General features: G+C 42.8%; 1 protein-coding gene across 1 annotated transcript; it reads left to right on the top strand.

The window, feature by feature from the left end:
• The first annotated feature begins 1,307 nt into the window (after positions 1-1,307).
• Positions 1,308-17,019, top strand: parvb (parvin, beta). The gene is made up of 13 exons (XM_084168249.1): positions 1,308-1,359; positions 12,862-12,951; positions 13,869-13,939; positions 14,051-14,153; positions 14,326-14,466; positions 15,051-15,166; positions 15,260-15,318; positions 15,414-15,433; positions 15,523-15,584; positions 15,680-15,748; positions 15,880-15,981; positions 16,101-16,173; positions 16,604-17,019. Exons 1-13 carry the CDS (start codon positions 1,332-1,334, stop codon positions 16,678-16,680), a joined length of 1,011 nt encoding a protein of 336 aa, XP_084024375.1. The 5' UTR covers positions 1,308-1,331; the 3' UTR covers positions 16,681-17,019.
• The last annotated feature ends 628 nt before the right edge of the window (positions 17,020-17,647 follow it).

Here is a 17,647-nt window from a genome sequence, read left to right as displayed (position 1 = left end):
TCAAAGTGAATACTCAATGTGAGCAAGTAAAAGGAGAAACAAAGCCACAAAGAAAGTAGACTGGCAAGTGGCATTCCTCATGATGTAATAAACATAAATAGATCAGATGGTCATCACCTATAACAAGAATGCAAGGTTATTAAGATAAGGAGTAAGAGGATTACTTTCCCATGATGTTTACTTTCTCTTCTCTTTTGAATAACTTTTGGTCTGCCCTAGTTGTGCAGTTTCACTTTTTCATTTATTTACCAAGCTATTTTGAAGCCCACTTCACAACTCTCTGTCTAGTATGGACAGCTGCAAGATTTGGCCCCTGTGTGTGTGTCCCTCCCTGCCTGGCCATGTGTTTGTCATTCTCCATATAAGGAACTCTAAACGCAGGAGAATGAAGGCTAGGTTGTAATTGCTGTGGAACCCCAGTAAATTCCAGTTATCAACACTCAGTACCTCTGTATGTGTTCTGGGCACGTGCTCTATTAAGGGAAATAGATTTCCTCAAGGTAAAGCACATGTTCCGTGTTTGTTACTTATACCACAGCTTAAGAGTGCCCCTTTGTGGTGACTGGTGAAAGTGATGATAGCCCTGGACTAGGGGGATGGAAGCCAGTCTCAAGACAGCACTCTTTGTGATAAATGCAGAAAAAAAGAAATAAAATAGATGTTTTCAGTGAATGATTGAAAGGTGTAGCCAGGTCAGGTTGGGTGTAGTCTTTTTAACTAAGAAAGATCACAATCAGACAAAACGAGTTTGCTGAGTGTTATAGGCCTAATTCACTGGGTAATTACTTTATGCACTTTTTTATATTCAATTTTGCTCTTTGGGAAATTGCCTTTCATCTCTGTGTATCCCAAAGGGGTACCTGAGAGAGCTTGTTGCCTACAAAAAAATCTAATTGAAAACCACACATTCAGTACTCTATGATTTGCTCAATACGTGTGCAAGTTGCAACTCTCAGTTTGAGACTATGAACAGCAGCTCGTGATCAAGGCCAAACGCACATTATAACGCCTTCAGAAGAAAATAAATGTCTGTTATAATAGCTGTATTACTGCTATGTGTTGGAAACTCAGATTCCTGCTGTGGGGCCGGACCTAGATATCATATGTTTGTGACTGTTTCTGCGGATAAACAGAAAGGAAGTGTCTCTCCCCCTGATGTGTTCTTTTAAGGCTAGTGTCACTCAACACTGCGCTGGACTTGAGAGTGATAATAGTCGGTAAAAAGTGCAAGTCATGGCCTTAAATGTATTATAATGAAGAGTGTATCCTTACTGTCTCCATTATGTCTTAATGGGTGTGACTGAGGGAAATATTATTTCAGTGTTACAGCAATGTCTACCTCAGAAAGTACTCCCACAAGTAAGTTTTATTTTTTTGTCTCACATATTTTAGTTTCAACATAATATTTTTCTTCTAGTCTATTAGTAAATACATCATCTAGAAATTATTTGCTAGAGTAGCTACAGTGAGGGAAAAAAGTATTTGATCCCATGCTGATTTTGTAAGTTTGCCCACTGACAAAGACATGATCAGTCTATAATTTTAATGGTAGGTTTATTTGAACAGTGAGAGACAGAATAACAACAAAAAAATCCAGAAAGACGCATGTCAAAAATGTTATAAATTGATTTGCATTTTAATGAGGGAAATAAGTATTTGACCCCTCTGCAAAACATGACTTAGTATTTGGTGGCAAAACCCTTGTTGGCAATCACAGAGGTCAGACGTTTCTTGTAGTTGGCCATCAGGTTTGCACACATCTCAGGAGGGATTTTGTCCCACTCCTCTTTGCAGATCTTCTCCAAGTCATTAAGGTTTCGAGCCTGACGTTTGGCAACTCAAACCTTCAGCTCCCTCCACAGATTTTCTATGGGATTAAGGTCTGGAGACTGGCTAGGCCACTCCAGGACCTTAATATGCTTCTTCTTGAGCCACTCCTTTGTTGCCTTGGCCTTGTGTTTTGGGTCATTGTCATGCTGGAATACCCATCCACGACCCATTTTCAATGCCCTGGCTGAGGGAAGGAGGTTCTCACCCAAGATTTGATGGTACATGGCCCCGTCCATTGTCCCTTTGATGCGGTGGAGTTGTCCTGTCCCCTTAGCAGAAAAACACCCCCAAAGCATAATGTTTCCACCTCCATGTTTGACGGTGGGGATGGTGTTCTTGGGGTCATAGGCAGCATTCCTCCTCCTCCAAACACGGCGAGTTGAGTTGATGCCAAAGAGCTCGATTTTGGTCTCATCTGACCACAACACTTTCACCCAGTTCTCCTCTGAATCATTCAGATGTTCATTGGCAAACTTCAGACGGGCCCGTATATGTGCTTTCTTGAGCAGGGGGACCTTGCGTGCGCTGCAGGATTTCAGTCCTTCACGGCGTAGTGTGTTACCAATTGTTTTCTTGGTGACTATGGTCCCAGCTGCCTTGAGATCATTGACAAGATCCTCCCGTGTAGTTCTGGGCTGATTGCTCACCGTTCTCATGATCATTGCAACTCCACGAGGTGAGATCTTGCATGGAGCCCCAGACCGAGGGAGATTGACAGTACTTTTGTGTTTCTTCCATTTGCGAATAATCACACACACTGTTGTCACCTTCTCACCAAGCTGCTTGGCGATGGTCTTGTAGCCCATTCCAGCCTTGTTTAGGTCTACAATCTTGTCCCTGACATCCTTGGAGAGCTCTTTGGTCTTGGCCATGGTGGAGAGTTTGGAATCTGATTGATTGATTGCTTCTGTGGACAGGTGTCTTTTATACAGGTAACAAACTGAGATTAGGAGCACTCCCTTTAAGAGTGTGCTCTTAATCTCAGCTCGTTACCTGTATAAAAGACACCTGGGAGCCATAAATCTTTCTGATTGAGAGGGGGTCAAATACTTATTTCCCTCATTAAAATGCAAATCAATTTATAACATTTTTGACATGCGTTTTTCTGGATTTTGTTGTTGTTATTGTCTCTCACTGTTCAAATAAACCTACCATTAAAATTATAGACTGATTATTTCTTTGTCAGTGGGAAAATGTACAAAATCAGCAGGGGATCAAATACTTTTTTCCCTCACTGTATAGTGAAATACTTCCCCTGTGAAAATGAGCTGAGGACATTTCAAAAGCCCATTTGTTCAGCGTAGTTTGAGAAGTTAGTTAGGTGACCGACTGCATTTCCCCTGCAAATGTAAATAAGAAATTAATGTCTTTGTATAATAGAGTCAGAGGAGAATGTGTACATTAGTTGAACCAATAACTAATTACAAAACTTGAATGACAAACAGTACCAGTCAAAAGTTTGGACACAACAACTAATTCCAGGGTTTTTCTTTCTTTCTTTTTTTACTATTTTCTACATTGTAGAATGAAAACTATGAAATAACACATGGAATCATGTAGTAACCAAAAAAGTGTTCAACAAATAAAAGTTTATTTTATATTTGAGATTCTTCAAAGTAGCCACCCTTTGCCTTGATGACAACTTTGCACACTCTTGGCATTCTCTCAACCAGCTTCATGAGGTAGTCACCTGGAATGCATTTCAGTTAACAGGTGTGCCTTGTTAAAAGTTAATTTGTGGAATTTCTTTCCTTCTTAATGCATTTGAGTCAATCAGTTGTGTTGTGACAAGGTAGCCCTATTTGGTAATAGACCAAGTCCATATTATGGCAAGAACAGCTCAAATAAGCAAAGAGAAATGACAGTCCATCATTACTTTAAGAAATGAAGGTCAGTCAATCCGGATAATTTCAAGAACTTTAAAAGTTTCTTCAAGTGCAGTCGTTGAACCCATCAAGCGCTATGATGAAACTGGCTCTCATGAGGACCGCCACAGGAAAGGAAGACCCAGAGTTACCTCTGCTGCAGAAGATAAGTTCATTAGCGTTAACTGCACATCAGATTGCAGCCCAAATAAATGCTTCACAGAGATCAAGTAACAGACACATCTCAACATCAACTGTTCAGAGGAGACTGCGTGAATCAGGCCTTCATGGTCGAATTGCTGCAAAGAAACCACTACTAAAGGACACCAATAATAAGAAGAGACTTTCTTGGGCCAAGAAACACGAGCAATGGACATTAGACCGGTGGAAATCTGTCCTTTGGTCTGATGAGTCCAAATTTGAGATTTTTGGTTCCAACCGCTGTGTCTTTGTGAGACGCAGAGTAGGTGAACGGATGATCTCTGTGTGGTTCCCACCGTGAAGCATGGAGTAGGAGATGTGATGGTGTGGGGGTGCTTTGCTGGTGACTGTCTGTGATTTATTTAGAATTCAAGGCACGCTTAACCAGCATGGCTACCACAGCAATCTGCAGCAATATGCCATCCCATCTGGTTTGCGCTTAGTGGGACTATCATTTGGTTTTCAACAGGACAATGACCCAAAACACACCTCCAGGCTCTGTAAGGGCTATTTGACCAAGAAGGAGAGTGATGGAGTGCTAAATCAGATGACCTGGCCTCCACAATCACCCGACCTCAACCAAATTGAGATGGTTTGGGATAAGTTGGACCGCAGAGTGAAGGAAAAGCAGCCAACATGTGCTCAGCATATGTGGGAACTCCTTCAAGACTGTTGGAAAAGCATTCCTCATGAAGCTGGTTGAGAGAATGCCAAGAGTGTGCAAAGCTGTCATCAAGGCAAAGGGTGTCTACTTTGAAGAATCTCAAATCTAAAATATATTTTGATTTGTTGAACACTTTTTTTTGGTTACTACATGATTCCATATGTGTTATTTTGATGTCTTCACTATTATTCTACAATGTAAAAATACAGAAAAATCCTTGAATGAGTAGGTGTGTCCAGACTTTTGACTGGTACTGTATATATATATATTCGGAAAGTATTCAGACCCATTGACTTTTTCCACATTTAGTTACGTTACAGCCTTATTCTAAAATTGATTACATAATTTTTTCCCTCATCAATTTACACACAATACCCCATAATGACAAAGCGAAAACAGGTTTTTAGAAATGTTTGCACATTTATTAAAAATAGAAAACAGAAATACCTTATTTACATAAGTATTCAGACCCTTTGCTATGAGACTCCAAATTGAGCTCAGGTGCATCCTGTTTCCATTGATCCTCCTTGAGATGCTTCTACAACCTCAAAGAAAGGATTGTGTCGAGGCACAGATCTGGGGAAGGGTACCAAAAAATGTCTGCAGCATTGAAGGTCCCCAAGAACACAGTGGCCGCCATCATTCTTAAATGGAAGAAGTTTGGAACTACCAAGACTCTTCCTAGAGCTGTCCGCCCGACCAAACTGAGCAATCGGGGGAGAAGGGCCTCGGTCAGGAAGGTGACCAAGAACCCAATGGTCACTCTGACAGAGCTCCTGAGTTCTTCTGTGGAGATAGGAGAAACTTCCAAAAGGACAACCATCTCTGCAGCACTCCACCAATCAGACTATTATGGTAGAGTGGCCAGATGGAATCCACTCCTCAGTAAAAGGCACATGACAGCCTGCTTCGAGTTTGCCAAATGGCACCTAAAGGACTCAAGGAAACAAGATTCTCTGGTCTGATGAAACCAAGATTGAACTCTTTGGCCTGATTTCCAAGCGTCACGTCTGGAGGAAACCTGGCACCATCCTTACGGTGAAGCGTGGTGGTGGCAGCATCATGCTGTCGGATGTTTTTCAGCGACAGGGACTGGAAGACTAGTCAGGATCGAGGGAAAGATGAACAGAGCAAAGTACAGAGAAATCCTTGAAGAAAACCTGCTCCAGAGTGCTCAGGACCTCAGACTAAGGCGAAGGTTCACCTCCCAACAGGACAACGACCCTAAGCACACAGATACAGGTGTGCCAAGCTTGTAGCGTCATACCCAAGATGACTCAAGGCTGTAATCGCTGCCAATGGTGCTTCAACAAAGTATTGAGTAAAGGGTCTGAATACCTATGTAAATGTGATATTTCCTGCAACTCTGCCTAGGTCAGCATCCCGGAGTCGCCTCTTCACTGTTGACGTTGAGAGTCTTTTTTATTTTACTTTTTTTATTTTTTTTAATCCATTTAAAATTCGGGCTGTAACACAACAAAATGTGGAATAAGTCAAGGGGTATGAAAAGTTTCTGAAGGCACTGTATATATATATATATATATATATATATATATATATAGTAATTGTCTCTTTACAATTACATATAGAGAAATATTTTATTGCAATGGGGTTTCTCCATTGAAATTCAATTTTCCTTTATGTAATGTTATTTCTGAAGCCTGATGTCACCATGATTCTCATAAGTGTTGTAAGTCAGTGAAGGATTACCAGTAGTGTAGTCAGCATGACTGTCATCATAGCTAATGAAATGGTATAATTGAAAGCCCTGAATAGCCCAGGCCAGGGTTGTGACATGATCATCTCAGCTCTGGACAGTGGGTGTGTGTGAGGATTCTATGTCCGTTTAGTCACTCATGCCTATGCTGCTTGCCTGGCATAAATAACCTGGGCTAAATTTAAGGCCTTGCCTGTCTCACTGAGACATGAATAACTTTCCCCGGGTCACAGAAAATCAAGTCCCCCCAGGGGGCACGGAAACCTTGTTTTACATTGAATATCTAGAGAGATATAAGCTTTTCATATTCAAAGAATGTGTACATTATATTTACACCATGAATTTGACACACTTTAGCTCCAGCCTGCAGCTAAATTGCTGCTGGGATGTTGTTGTTTTTGTCTATTGACTGCAGTCTTCTGCCTACTCTACTCAGCTAATGGGCTTAACCATGCGAGGGGTTTCATATAATGCCTGCAAAGAAGCTGGCTGGAGATTTATTTCACTGCAATGCCGGGGGTAGAACTGAATTAGTGTAATTATATTAAGAGGAATACATTTAGCGCATGATTAATTGTTCAACGCAACAAAACAGATTAAAGGCCCAGTGCAGTCAAAAATGTGATTTTCCTGTGTTTTATATACACTACATGACCAAAAGTATGTGGACACCTGCTTGTCGAACATCTCATTCCAAAATCATGGGCATTAATATGGAGTTGGTCTCCCCTTTGCTGCTATAACAGCCTCCACTCTTCTGGGAAGGCTTTCCACTAGATGTTGGAACATTGTTGCGGGAACTTGCTTCCATTCAGCCACAAGGGCCAGTCAAGTTCTTCCACACCGATCTCGACAAACCATTTCTGTATGGACCTCGCTTTGTGCACAGGAGCATTGTCATGCTGAAACAGGAAAGGGCCTTCCCCAAACTGTTGCCACAAAGTCGGAAGCACATAATCGTCTAGAATGTCATTGTATGCTGTAGCGTTAAGATTTCCCTTCACTGGAACTAAGGGGCCTAGCCCGAACCATGAAAAACCGCCCCAGACCATTATTCCTCTTCCACCAAACTTTACAGTTGGCACTATGCATTGGGGCAGGTAGCGTTATCCTGGCATCCGCCAAACCCAGATTCGTCCGCCGGACTTCCAGATGGTGAAGTGTGATTCATCACTCCAGAGAACGCGTTTCCACTGCTCCAGAGTCCAATGGCAGCGAGCTTTACACTACTCCAGCCGACACTTGGCATTATGCATGGTGATCTTAGGCTTGTGTGCGGCTGCTCGGCCATAGAAACCCATTTCTTGAAGCTCCCGATGAACAGTTATTGTGCTGACGTGGCTTCCAGAGGCAGTTTGGAACTCGGTAGTGAGTGTTGCAACCGAGGACAGATGATTTGTACACGCTACGCGCTTCAGCACTCTGCGGTACCGTTCTGTGTGCTTGTGTGGCCTACCACTTCGCGGCTGAGCCGTTGTTTCTCCTAGACATTTCCACTTCACAGTAAGGCACATACAGTTGACCGGGGCAGCTCTAGCAAGGCAGAAATTTTACGAACTGACTTGTTGGAAAGGTGGCATCCTACGACGGTGCCACATTGAAAGTCACTGAGCTCTTCGGTAAGGCCATTCTACTGCCAATGTTTGTCTATTGAGATTGCATGGCTGTGTGCTCGATTTTATACAGCTGTCATCAATGGGTGTGGCTGAAATAGCCGAATCCACTAATTTGAAGGGCTGTCCACATACTTTTGTATATATAGTGTATATTTATACACTATGAGGTTGGCATAATACTGTGAAATTCTGAAAATTATGATAATGCCCTTTTAGTGTATGAGCTGTATGAATAGACCGCCTGAAATTTCAGCCTGTTGTGGTGGGATGGAGTTTTGGCCTGCCTGGTAAAATCACCAGTTGGTAAATTATTTAATAGACCAATAAGAAAGAGAGTTCAAAACCTCTCTACCAATAACAGCTAGTTTTCCTCCTAGGCAGTCCTAGCAAAATCCTTGCTTGAGAAATTGCTTTTTGCTAAGAATCTATTTTAGTTTATTTTTGACCATTTTAATTGAAAACTTTCACAGTAAGGTACCTAATTGTTACCAGGAAATGATTTGATATTGAGATAAAAACGGCTGCATTGGACCTTTAAGATCTGAATGCAATGCTTATAGTATAAGGATGAAGTTGTACACTAAAGAACATCGCTAACCTAGATAGCCAGTTTGTTTTTTCCATATGTAGCTTACCTCTGATTATCATATAAACAAAAAACAGGAACATCACATTGCTGTCTGATTTATTCAGCATTAGACTGTTCTCCTATGCGGTATGATAGTTCAATCATATTGTGTTACCATGCACCTTCCTACGCAATACTGCTGTTGCTAGTTTGGGTACACAAACACAACATGGTACCTGTCAGTGCAGTAGAGTGTAGTGTAGTAGTACACTAAGATACTAAGATAACCTGCCTAAATGACTACCGACCCGTAGCACTCACGTCTGTAGCCATGAAGTGCTTTGAAAGGCTGGTCATGGCTCACATCAACACCAATATCCCAGAAACCCTTGACCCACTCCAATTTGCATACCGCCCCAACAGATCCACAGATGATGCAATCTCTATTGCACTCCACACTGCCCTTTCCCACCTGGACAAGAGGAACACCTACGTGAGAATGCTATTCATTGACTACAGCTCAGCGTTCCAACACCACAGTGCCCTCAAAGCTCATCACTAAGCTAAGGATCCTGGGACTAAACACCTCCCTCTGCAACTGGATCCTGGACTTCCTGACGGGCTGCCCCCCAGGTGGTGAGGGTAGGTAACAACACATCTTCCACGCTGATCCTCAACATGGGGGCCCCTCAGGGGTGCGTGCTCAGTCCCATCCTGTACTCCCTGTTCACCCATGACTGCATGGCCAGGCACGACTCCAACACCATCATTAAGTTTGCCGACGACACAACATTGGTAGGCCTGATCACCGACAATTATGAGACCTCCCTATAGGCTGAGGTCAGAGACCTGGCCGTGTGGTGCCAGGATAACAACCTCTCCCTCAATGTGATCAAGACAAAGGAGATGATTGTGGACTACAGGAAAAAAAAGTGGACTGAGCACGCCCCCATGCTCATCGACGAGGCTGTAGTGGAACAGGTTGAGAGCTTCAAGTTCCTTGGTGTCCACATCACCAACAAACTATCATGGTCCAAACACACTAAGACAGTCGTGAAGAGGGCACGACAAAGCCTATTCCCCCTCAGGAGACTGAAAAGATTTGGCATGGGTCCTCAGATCCTCAAAAAGTTATACAGCTGCACCATCGAGAGCATCCTGACTGGTTGCATCACCACCTGGTATGGCAACTGCTCGGCCTCCGACCGCAAGGCACTACAGAGTGTAGTGCGTACGGCCCAGTACATCACTGGGGCCAAGCTTCCTGCCATCCAGGACCTCTATACCAGGCGGTGTCAGAGGAAGGCCCTAAAAATTGTCAAAGACTCCAGCCACCCTAGTCATAGACTGTTCTCTCTGCTACCACATGGCAAGCAGTACCGGAGCGCCAAGTCTAGGTCCAAAAGGCTTCTCAACAGCTTCTACCCCCAAGCCATAAGACTTCTGAACAGATAATCATGGCTACCCGGACTATTTGCACTGCCCCCCCCACCCTACTCCATCCCCTTTTTTTACACTGCTGCTACTCTGTTTATTATTTATGCATAGTCACTTTAACTCTACCCACATGTACATATTAGCTCAATTCACTCAACTAGCCGGTGCCCCCGCACATTGACTCTGTACCGGTACCCCACTGTATATAGCCTCCCTACTGTTATTTTATTTTACTGCTGCTGTTTAGTTATTTGCTTTTATTTTTTTTACTTAACACTTTTTTTATTTTACTTTTTTCTTTAAAAAACTGCATTGTTGGTTAAGGGCTTGCAAGTAAGCATTTCACTGTAATGTCTACACCTGTTGTATTCGGCGCATGTGGCAAATACATTTTGATTTGATTTGACTTGAATACAAATCTTTCTCTATAGGGGCCGACAGCTCTGTCTGCAGCAATCGAGTAGAGCTCAGGGAGAGAAGAGACATCCCAGAGTGTGAATAGGAGCTCCGTAGGAGGACACTGACAGACAGAAACACAGAACTCTCTCTTTCTCTCTTTTTCTGTCTGTCTCTCTCCTCTAATACCCTGTCAGCAGGGTGCTCTCTAAGACAATTTGATTTGATTTGATTTGATTAGTATCCATGCTCTCTGTTGTCTCCGTAGCGTCCCAGGGGTTAGTTAGGTAGTGCTCTGCTACTGTGGTTGCAGTTCCCTTCCTGTCCTGGAGACCTCCTCCGTCCACACACACACACACACACACACACACACACACACACACACACACACACACACACACACACGCACACATTTTTTGTTATTCAACCTTGTGGGGACCTAAAATTGATTTCCATTCAAAATCCTATTTTCCCTAACCTTAAACCAAACCCTAAACTTAACCCGTAACCCTAACCCAAACTCTAAACCTAACTCCTAACCCTTAACCCTTAGCCCCTTACCCTTACCCTAACCCTAATTCTAACCCTAACCCTAGTTGTAACCCTAAACCTAACCCCTAAGCTTAAAATAGCCTTTGTCTTCATGGGGATGTGGGAAATGTCCCCACAAGGGAGAATTTTCCTTGTTTTGCTATCCTTGTGGGGTCTTTTGGGGATTTTAGGTCCCCACAAGGATACAAGAACCAACCCATCCACACACACACACACCCACCCCTCCTCTGCTCCTGTAACTGGACCGCAGGGTGGGGGGGTTGTGACAGAAATAAACACGTGATGACGCCGCGTCCACTGCCTAGTCCCACCGGCAGGACCTCACACACTCTCACACACACACTCTCTCTACCACTATACCTTCACTTCGTTGCTACTCTCTGGGCACCTCTGGGATTCTAGGGCTAATTTCTGGAGACATGGCAGGCCTACTATGTGGGACCAAGAGGAAGAAACAAGGTAGTTCTGTTTGACATGGTGGGATTGGCTGGGAGGGCTGCTTATGGCGGGCTTTGAGGAACTCTGATTTATGAATGTGGAAGCATGCCCTGTACATTTTGTGAGTGCTGCTGGTATGTTGCTGTTTAGGGACCCGTTCATGTTTGTGTTTTGATATGAGAAATGTATGCTGGATATTTTTTCTTCAGTTTACAAGTAACTGGGGAGTAATTCAGATTTTGCTTCGGTTGTGATCTATTGACACATTACATCTCTATGCCAGTATTATTTGGCTATATTATAGTTTGTGAGGGCTTTGGTCAAATCCTTAACAGTAATTTTCGCTCATTCAATTCTATCACAGATGTACTGGACAGAGTCACAGAGGGAGGAAGTAGCACAATTATGATGAAATGCAGGACTGTAATTATGAAGGAAATGCTGATCTGGTGTGTGATGCAGGCAGGCATACTGTAGCCCGCTGGCTTGTGGTTGAGCTCTACAGCAGGGCAAATCAGATAGGACATCTTTAGAAACTACAGAGGACTACTCCTCTCTCCAACATCAACAACATCCCTTTTCTGCATACCTTAAATGTGCTGTCTGCTGCTTTCTGCCACAGAGGAAGATGAAAGGAATGTAGCCATTAGGGTTAGAGGCATAAATGTAGACACTAGCCAAATCCCAGAGGTAACGTCAGCCTGTGTTGTCAGTGAAGGTGAATCGAAGCTCAGCTCAGCAACAGAGTGGTTTGGCTTCATCTTGTGGTTTGTTTACAGCCTAATCTCGGAACCCAGGATCAAGTATTACATGTGCTTAACAGTCACAAGAGACTATTTACATCCTCAGTGATCAATTAAGTAATGTTGATGTATCCCATTCAGTGCTTGTTATCATCAATTCACTAATAGATTCATTAGATTTCTGGATTAGTATTAGTATAGAACTGCCCATGGAGAAAGTGTGGTGTCACAGTCTTGGGCTCCAGGCAGTGTGTTAAGCCCCCCCTCACACCAGACAGTTGGGTAGACACACAGACACACACACACACACACACACACACACACACACACTCTCACACTCACACTCACACTCACACACAGGAGCCCACCGCTGCCACACTTAGACAGCTGTGGGGGTGTGCTGTGTGTGTGCCCTCTTACTGAGCTTTAATAGAATGGAAAATATGAATATCTTCACTTGCGTGTGTGTGCTAGGCTCTTATCCATAGCCTAGTATTTCTTTCTAGATAATGTCACTTGTAGAACACACTGATAACAGATCTACACCTGAAACTTTAACTGTATGTTCTTGTTTATTCTATTCTACAGAGCCATTTACTTAATGTTCTTATTCTTATCTTTTCTTATTTCTTATTGTTGTTGCATTGTTGTGTAGGAACCTGCAAGTAAGCATTTCATTGGACGATGTATACCATGCGTATCCCGTACATACGACTAATAAAACTTGAAACTGAAACTGTGTGTATGTGTGTGGTGGGGGTCACTCTGAGGTTAATGCTACTGACTAAAGGTGTTTATCTAATGGTGTGTCCTCTCTGTTGTCCCTGTCCCCAGTGAGTGACCTTCATGAGGAGGGGAAGAACGCCATCAACACTCCCATGCTGCCCTCTGGGACTGAAATCCACCCTGAGGACACCATGCTGGGTAACAACAACTCCTAAAACTCAAACCCTTACCCTAAAACTAACCTTCATACATACAACATGTTTCTGTGTTGCTCGGTAACACCAACTCAAACTCCTAACGCTAACCTCAATACATACAGTACACTCCCATAGGAGAACCCTTTTTGTTTCCAGGTAGAACCCTTTTTGGTTCCAGGTAGAACTCTTTTGGGTTCCATGTAGAACCCTCTGGGGAAAGGATTCTACTTGGAACCAAAAGGGTTCTACCTGGGACCAAAAGGGGTTCTACAAAGGGTTCTCCTATGGGGACAGCCAAATAACCATTTTTGGTTCTAGATAGTACCTTTTTCTCTAAGAGTGTATGGCTCTGTAGGCCTCCGGGACAAACCACAGCCTCTTTCATCTATAGAATCTTATGTATCCAAAACTGTTGTGCCATTTGTTGTCAATCCACTTCAGTCTTGTCAGTGCATCTTTATTGGTCACTGACTGCTGATGCCTTTGGTGGACTGTTGATAACACTTTTGGCCAATTGTGACAATTGTACTCATTGATGCCTGAGGGTTATGAAGTTATGTCTGGGGACCTTACTGAAGCTGATTGGGGGTGACTTCTGGGAACTCTGGGAACTAATTGTGACCGTGAGAGACCTTTGGTGGAAGAGGAAATGAAAGAGCAATGTGCAGAGCAATGTGCAAGGGTGGAGTAAGGACAACACCATGTGTCTTAGTTCCACTCATCACCAGTCTGATTCACTCTATGATCCAAGATGAGTGTGCAATCTGCAGGAGAAGAGGACTGTGTGTGTGTGTGGGTGTGGAGGGGGCATGTTGTAGTCTTCGAATGTGTAAGAATATGTGTGAACTTCCACCATCTATTAGTTGGATCCCTCTGGCTTCACAGCTGAGTGGCTTTCTCCCATCATGTCTTTCTTAGAAGAGAATGCTGAGAGGAACATGCTGGATCCGACCTCAAGAGAGAATCCAAAATTCAAAGATCTTCAGAGGGTAGGTGTCTTATGCATAGCTTAGTATTTCTTTCTGGATTCTGCAAATTGTAGATCACACACTGATAACAGATCTAAACCTGAAACTTCAACTGTATGTTCTTGTTTCTAGGTATTGATAGACTGGATCAACAATGAGCTGGAAGAGGACAGGATCATCGTCAAAGACTTGGAGGAGGATTGCTATGATGGACAGGTGCTTCAGAAGTTATTTGGTAAGGAATAATTAGTTTGGACTCTGTGTAATGTCTGTGGCTGAACTTGTTTTTGATTGTTTGTGTATAAAATTCTAGAGTTGAAAAGGTAACTTCGCAGTACACAGTATTTGGATAAATGGTGTAGTGTACAGATCTGCATAACTGTGTAACTCCTCTCTCCCGGTGACAGAGAAGCTGTCTGGGCGTAAGCTGAATGTGGCTGAGGTGACCCAGTCAGAGATAGGACAGAAACAGAAGCTCCAGACAGTACTGGAGGCCGTCAACGAGCTGCTCAGGCCTCACGGCTGGTCCATCGAGTGGAGCGTCGAATGTGAGTTGTCCACTAAGGCATGAAAATACAGTAATTCAATATCCAGTTTGCCACATAGGACTAACGTAAAGGTTCACAGACCATCAGACACATAATTTTACACAATTGCTACTACAGATCCGTTATGTTATGGCATCCTAAGTCTTTAAAGAGATACATTATCTTCTCGTTGAATATTACCATAGGCACTGTATTTCACCTGATTTACAGTAGTACTGAACTGTATTTCACCTGATTTACAGTAGTACTGAACTGTATTTTACTTGATTTACAGTAGTACTGAACTGTATTTCACTTGCTTTACAGTAGTACTGAACTGTATTTCACTTGATTTACAGTAGTACTGAACTGTATTTTACTTGATTTACAGTAGTACTGAACTGTATTTCACCTGATTTACAGTAGTTCTGAACTGTATTTCACCTGATTTACAGTAGTTCTGAACTGTATTTCACCTGATTTACAGTAGTACTGAAGTGCATATGGCACACTATTCAACCATGGTAAAGTCATTCTAGCCATAGTAATTCAACGTGATGTCACGGCTCACAACACCCTCTCTTGGTCTTCTCCACCGTCCACAGCTATCCATGCTAAGAACCTGGTGGCCATAGTGTACCTGCTGGTGGCTCTGGCCATGCACTACCTGGCCCCCATCAGACTGCCGGAGCACGTCTCTGTACAGGTGGTGGTGGTCAAAGTAAGGAGACACAGCACACATTTGACATCTATTATCTATTACACCTCATGATGATGACGCATTGACCTGTATTGGTGGTTTTGTTTGTTTTAGAAAAGGGAGGGCATACTGCAGACGTCTCATGTGACTAAGGAGCTGACGAGCACGACAGAGTCTGTACTACTGTTATATCGCTTGATATATATCTTTTCAGTTTCTGTGGAAATCCTTACAGTGTGTTGGTATAACCTGTTTTTCTTTTTTCTAGGATGATGATGGGTAGATTTGGTGAGTAGATGTTGGTTGAACATTGAGATCGGTTGTAAAATTTGATTAATGTGGAGTTTTATTATCTCAATTTTTTTCCTGTATCTCAGAAAGGGATGCATTTGACACACTCCTGGATCACGCACCGGACAAGCTCAATGTTGTGAAGAAGGTAGAATATTTGAAGAGAGATTTAAACTTGCAGAAGGCATTGTGTTTGGTTCCTTCATACTTTACACTTTGCTTTTTTATACTTCTCTCCATCAGTCCCTCATCACCTTTGTGAACAAACACTTGAACAAGCTGAACCTGGAGGTCACAGAGTTGGAGTCACAGGTTAGACATCTGATGATGCTGTATTTAACTACACAACAGCTCAATCAATATAACATACTGTAACTACTGGGAATAAGATACAGTGAATTTTCCTCCATTTCGTCATGTTGTTTTTATATTCTTGTGTCCAGTTTGCTGATGGTGTGTACCTGGTGCTGCTGATGGGACTGCTGGAGAACTACTTTGTCCCCCTCTATAACTTCTTCCTCACACCAGAGAACTTTGAGCAGAAGGTAGGTCGGACTTTTAGAAGTGGTGTTTCTCTGAAAGTGGTGGACTTGTAGAAGTGGTGATTCTTTGGTCGACTGTTAGCAGGTTCCTCCGGTTGATCCTCTCCCCTGGTTCCCCTCAGGTCCACAACGTGGCGTTTGCCTTTGAACTGATGCAGGACGGAGGCCTGAAGAAACCCAAAGCAAGGCCAGAAGGTATAGTAGAAAGCCAGTAACACATGGTGGGGAATGCAGGCAGTGGAAATTCAGTTGGAAAGAGAAGCTTGATTTAGGTAGACTATGCATCGGAAAGGTTATGACACTTGAGTAGCTGTAATGCCTTAGATGTCCAATAGGTGTAGATCTTGCCTCACTTTAGATACTTGAACATTGGTGTATGTCTAAGCCAGCCTGTGACCCACACACCCAAGCTAACCCCGCCAGCTCTTATCATTCTGAATATAAAGTCTCACAGGATTAATTTTTCATTTTTCTTTTTGCATACCAATATCACCCAGAATCGGTCAAGCAGCATGAGCTTCCTTGACTTTTGTTTGTGTGTTTGTGATCTTTCCTCCCAGAAAGCAGTTTGTTTATTTGTTTTTAATAACTTTTTACTTATTTTGTGTGTCTTGTTTGGTTCTAGACGTTGTGAACCTGAACCTGAAGTCCACCTTGAGGGTGTTGTACAACCTGTTCACCAACTATAAGAACTCAGAGTGATGTCTGCCTGCCACACACTGTCACAATATAGTGTGAGGAGAATGAAGGCACTGTGTTTGTGCTACCTTCACACTGGCTGATGTCTGAACCCCTGAGGAACCCACTGGGACTAAACCAAAGTCCCCCCTCGTATCAGTGGGATGGCGTAAAGAGACTCAGAATGTTTGTATTTAATCTCCCCAATGTCAGTATTTAAATCCTCCTTTATGCTAACCGTAACCCCTACCCCAGCACACTTATGTTTCATCTTTTAGTACTCAGTCAACACTGGAGAATGATTAATGCAACTGGAAAACATGTATTTTATGCAAAAAAGCCACTGCTGCTTTATAAGAAGATATTTATGATCCACTGCTTGCATGTGCAAGGACTTGCTGTATATCATATCTCAGAAAGCTTTGTATATTATTCCCATATTATTATTATTATTATTATTATTATTATTATTATTATTGATACATATATTGTTCTATTGTATCTAGCCATTTCAAAATATGAATGAATTTTAACAGTACTTTTAGTATTCTCTGATTGTTTATGTGGACAGGTTCAAGCCATATTCCTTAGCCGATGCTGACCCTGTTGCCTTTCGCCTTAAGTGCCATGTTATTCTCTTCTTACTGTACCCGAGAGAGCCACAAAGCATTGTGGTATTAACCTGCCCTTCAGACGATTCCCAGTAGAGTGCCCGGAGGACAGCTAGCGAGGCTCTCCACCACGATGTAGCAGAGAGCGAGAGACCAGAGAGCTGCATGTAGCCTACAGGAGTCCACTCATGCATTTTAGACCGAGGGTAAATTATTGAGAGGGATGAACAACTTGTCTCACTGCTTGTATGTATCTGCCTCGATGTCTGTTTATCCCAAAATAAATGTTTAAACTCAGACAGCGGGTGTTGTTCTTTTAATTATACACTTCATACATGTACGTTAGCTTTCTTAGTTTGCCTTCAAAGTGAATCAGAAGT

The sequence above is a fragment of the Coregonus lavaretus genome, assembly GCF_964263955.1.
Source record: "Coregonus lavaretus genome assembly, chromosome: 9".
Classification (NCBI taxonomy): domain Eukaryota; kingdom Metazoa; phylum Chordata; class Actinopteri; order Salmoniformes; family Salmonidae; genus Coregonus; species Coregonus lavaretus.
This window is presented reverse-complemented; position numbering and strand designations above follow the sequence as displayed.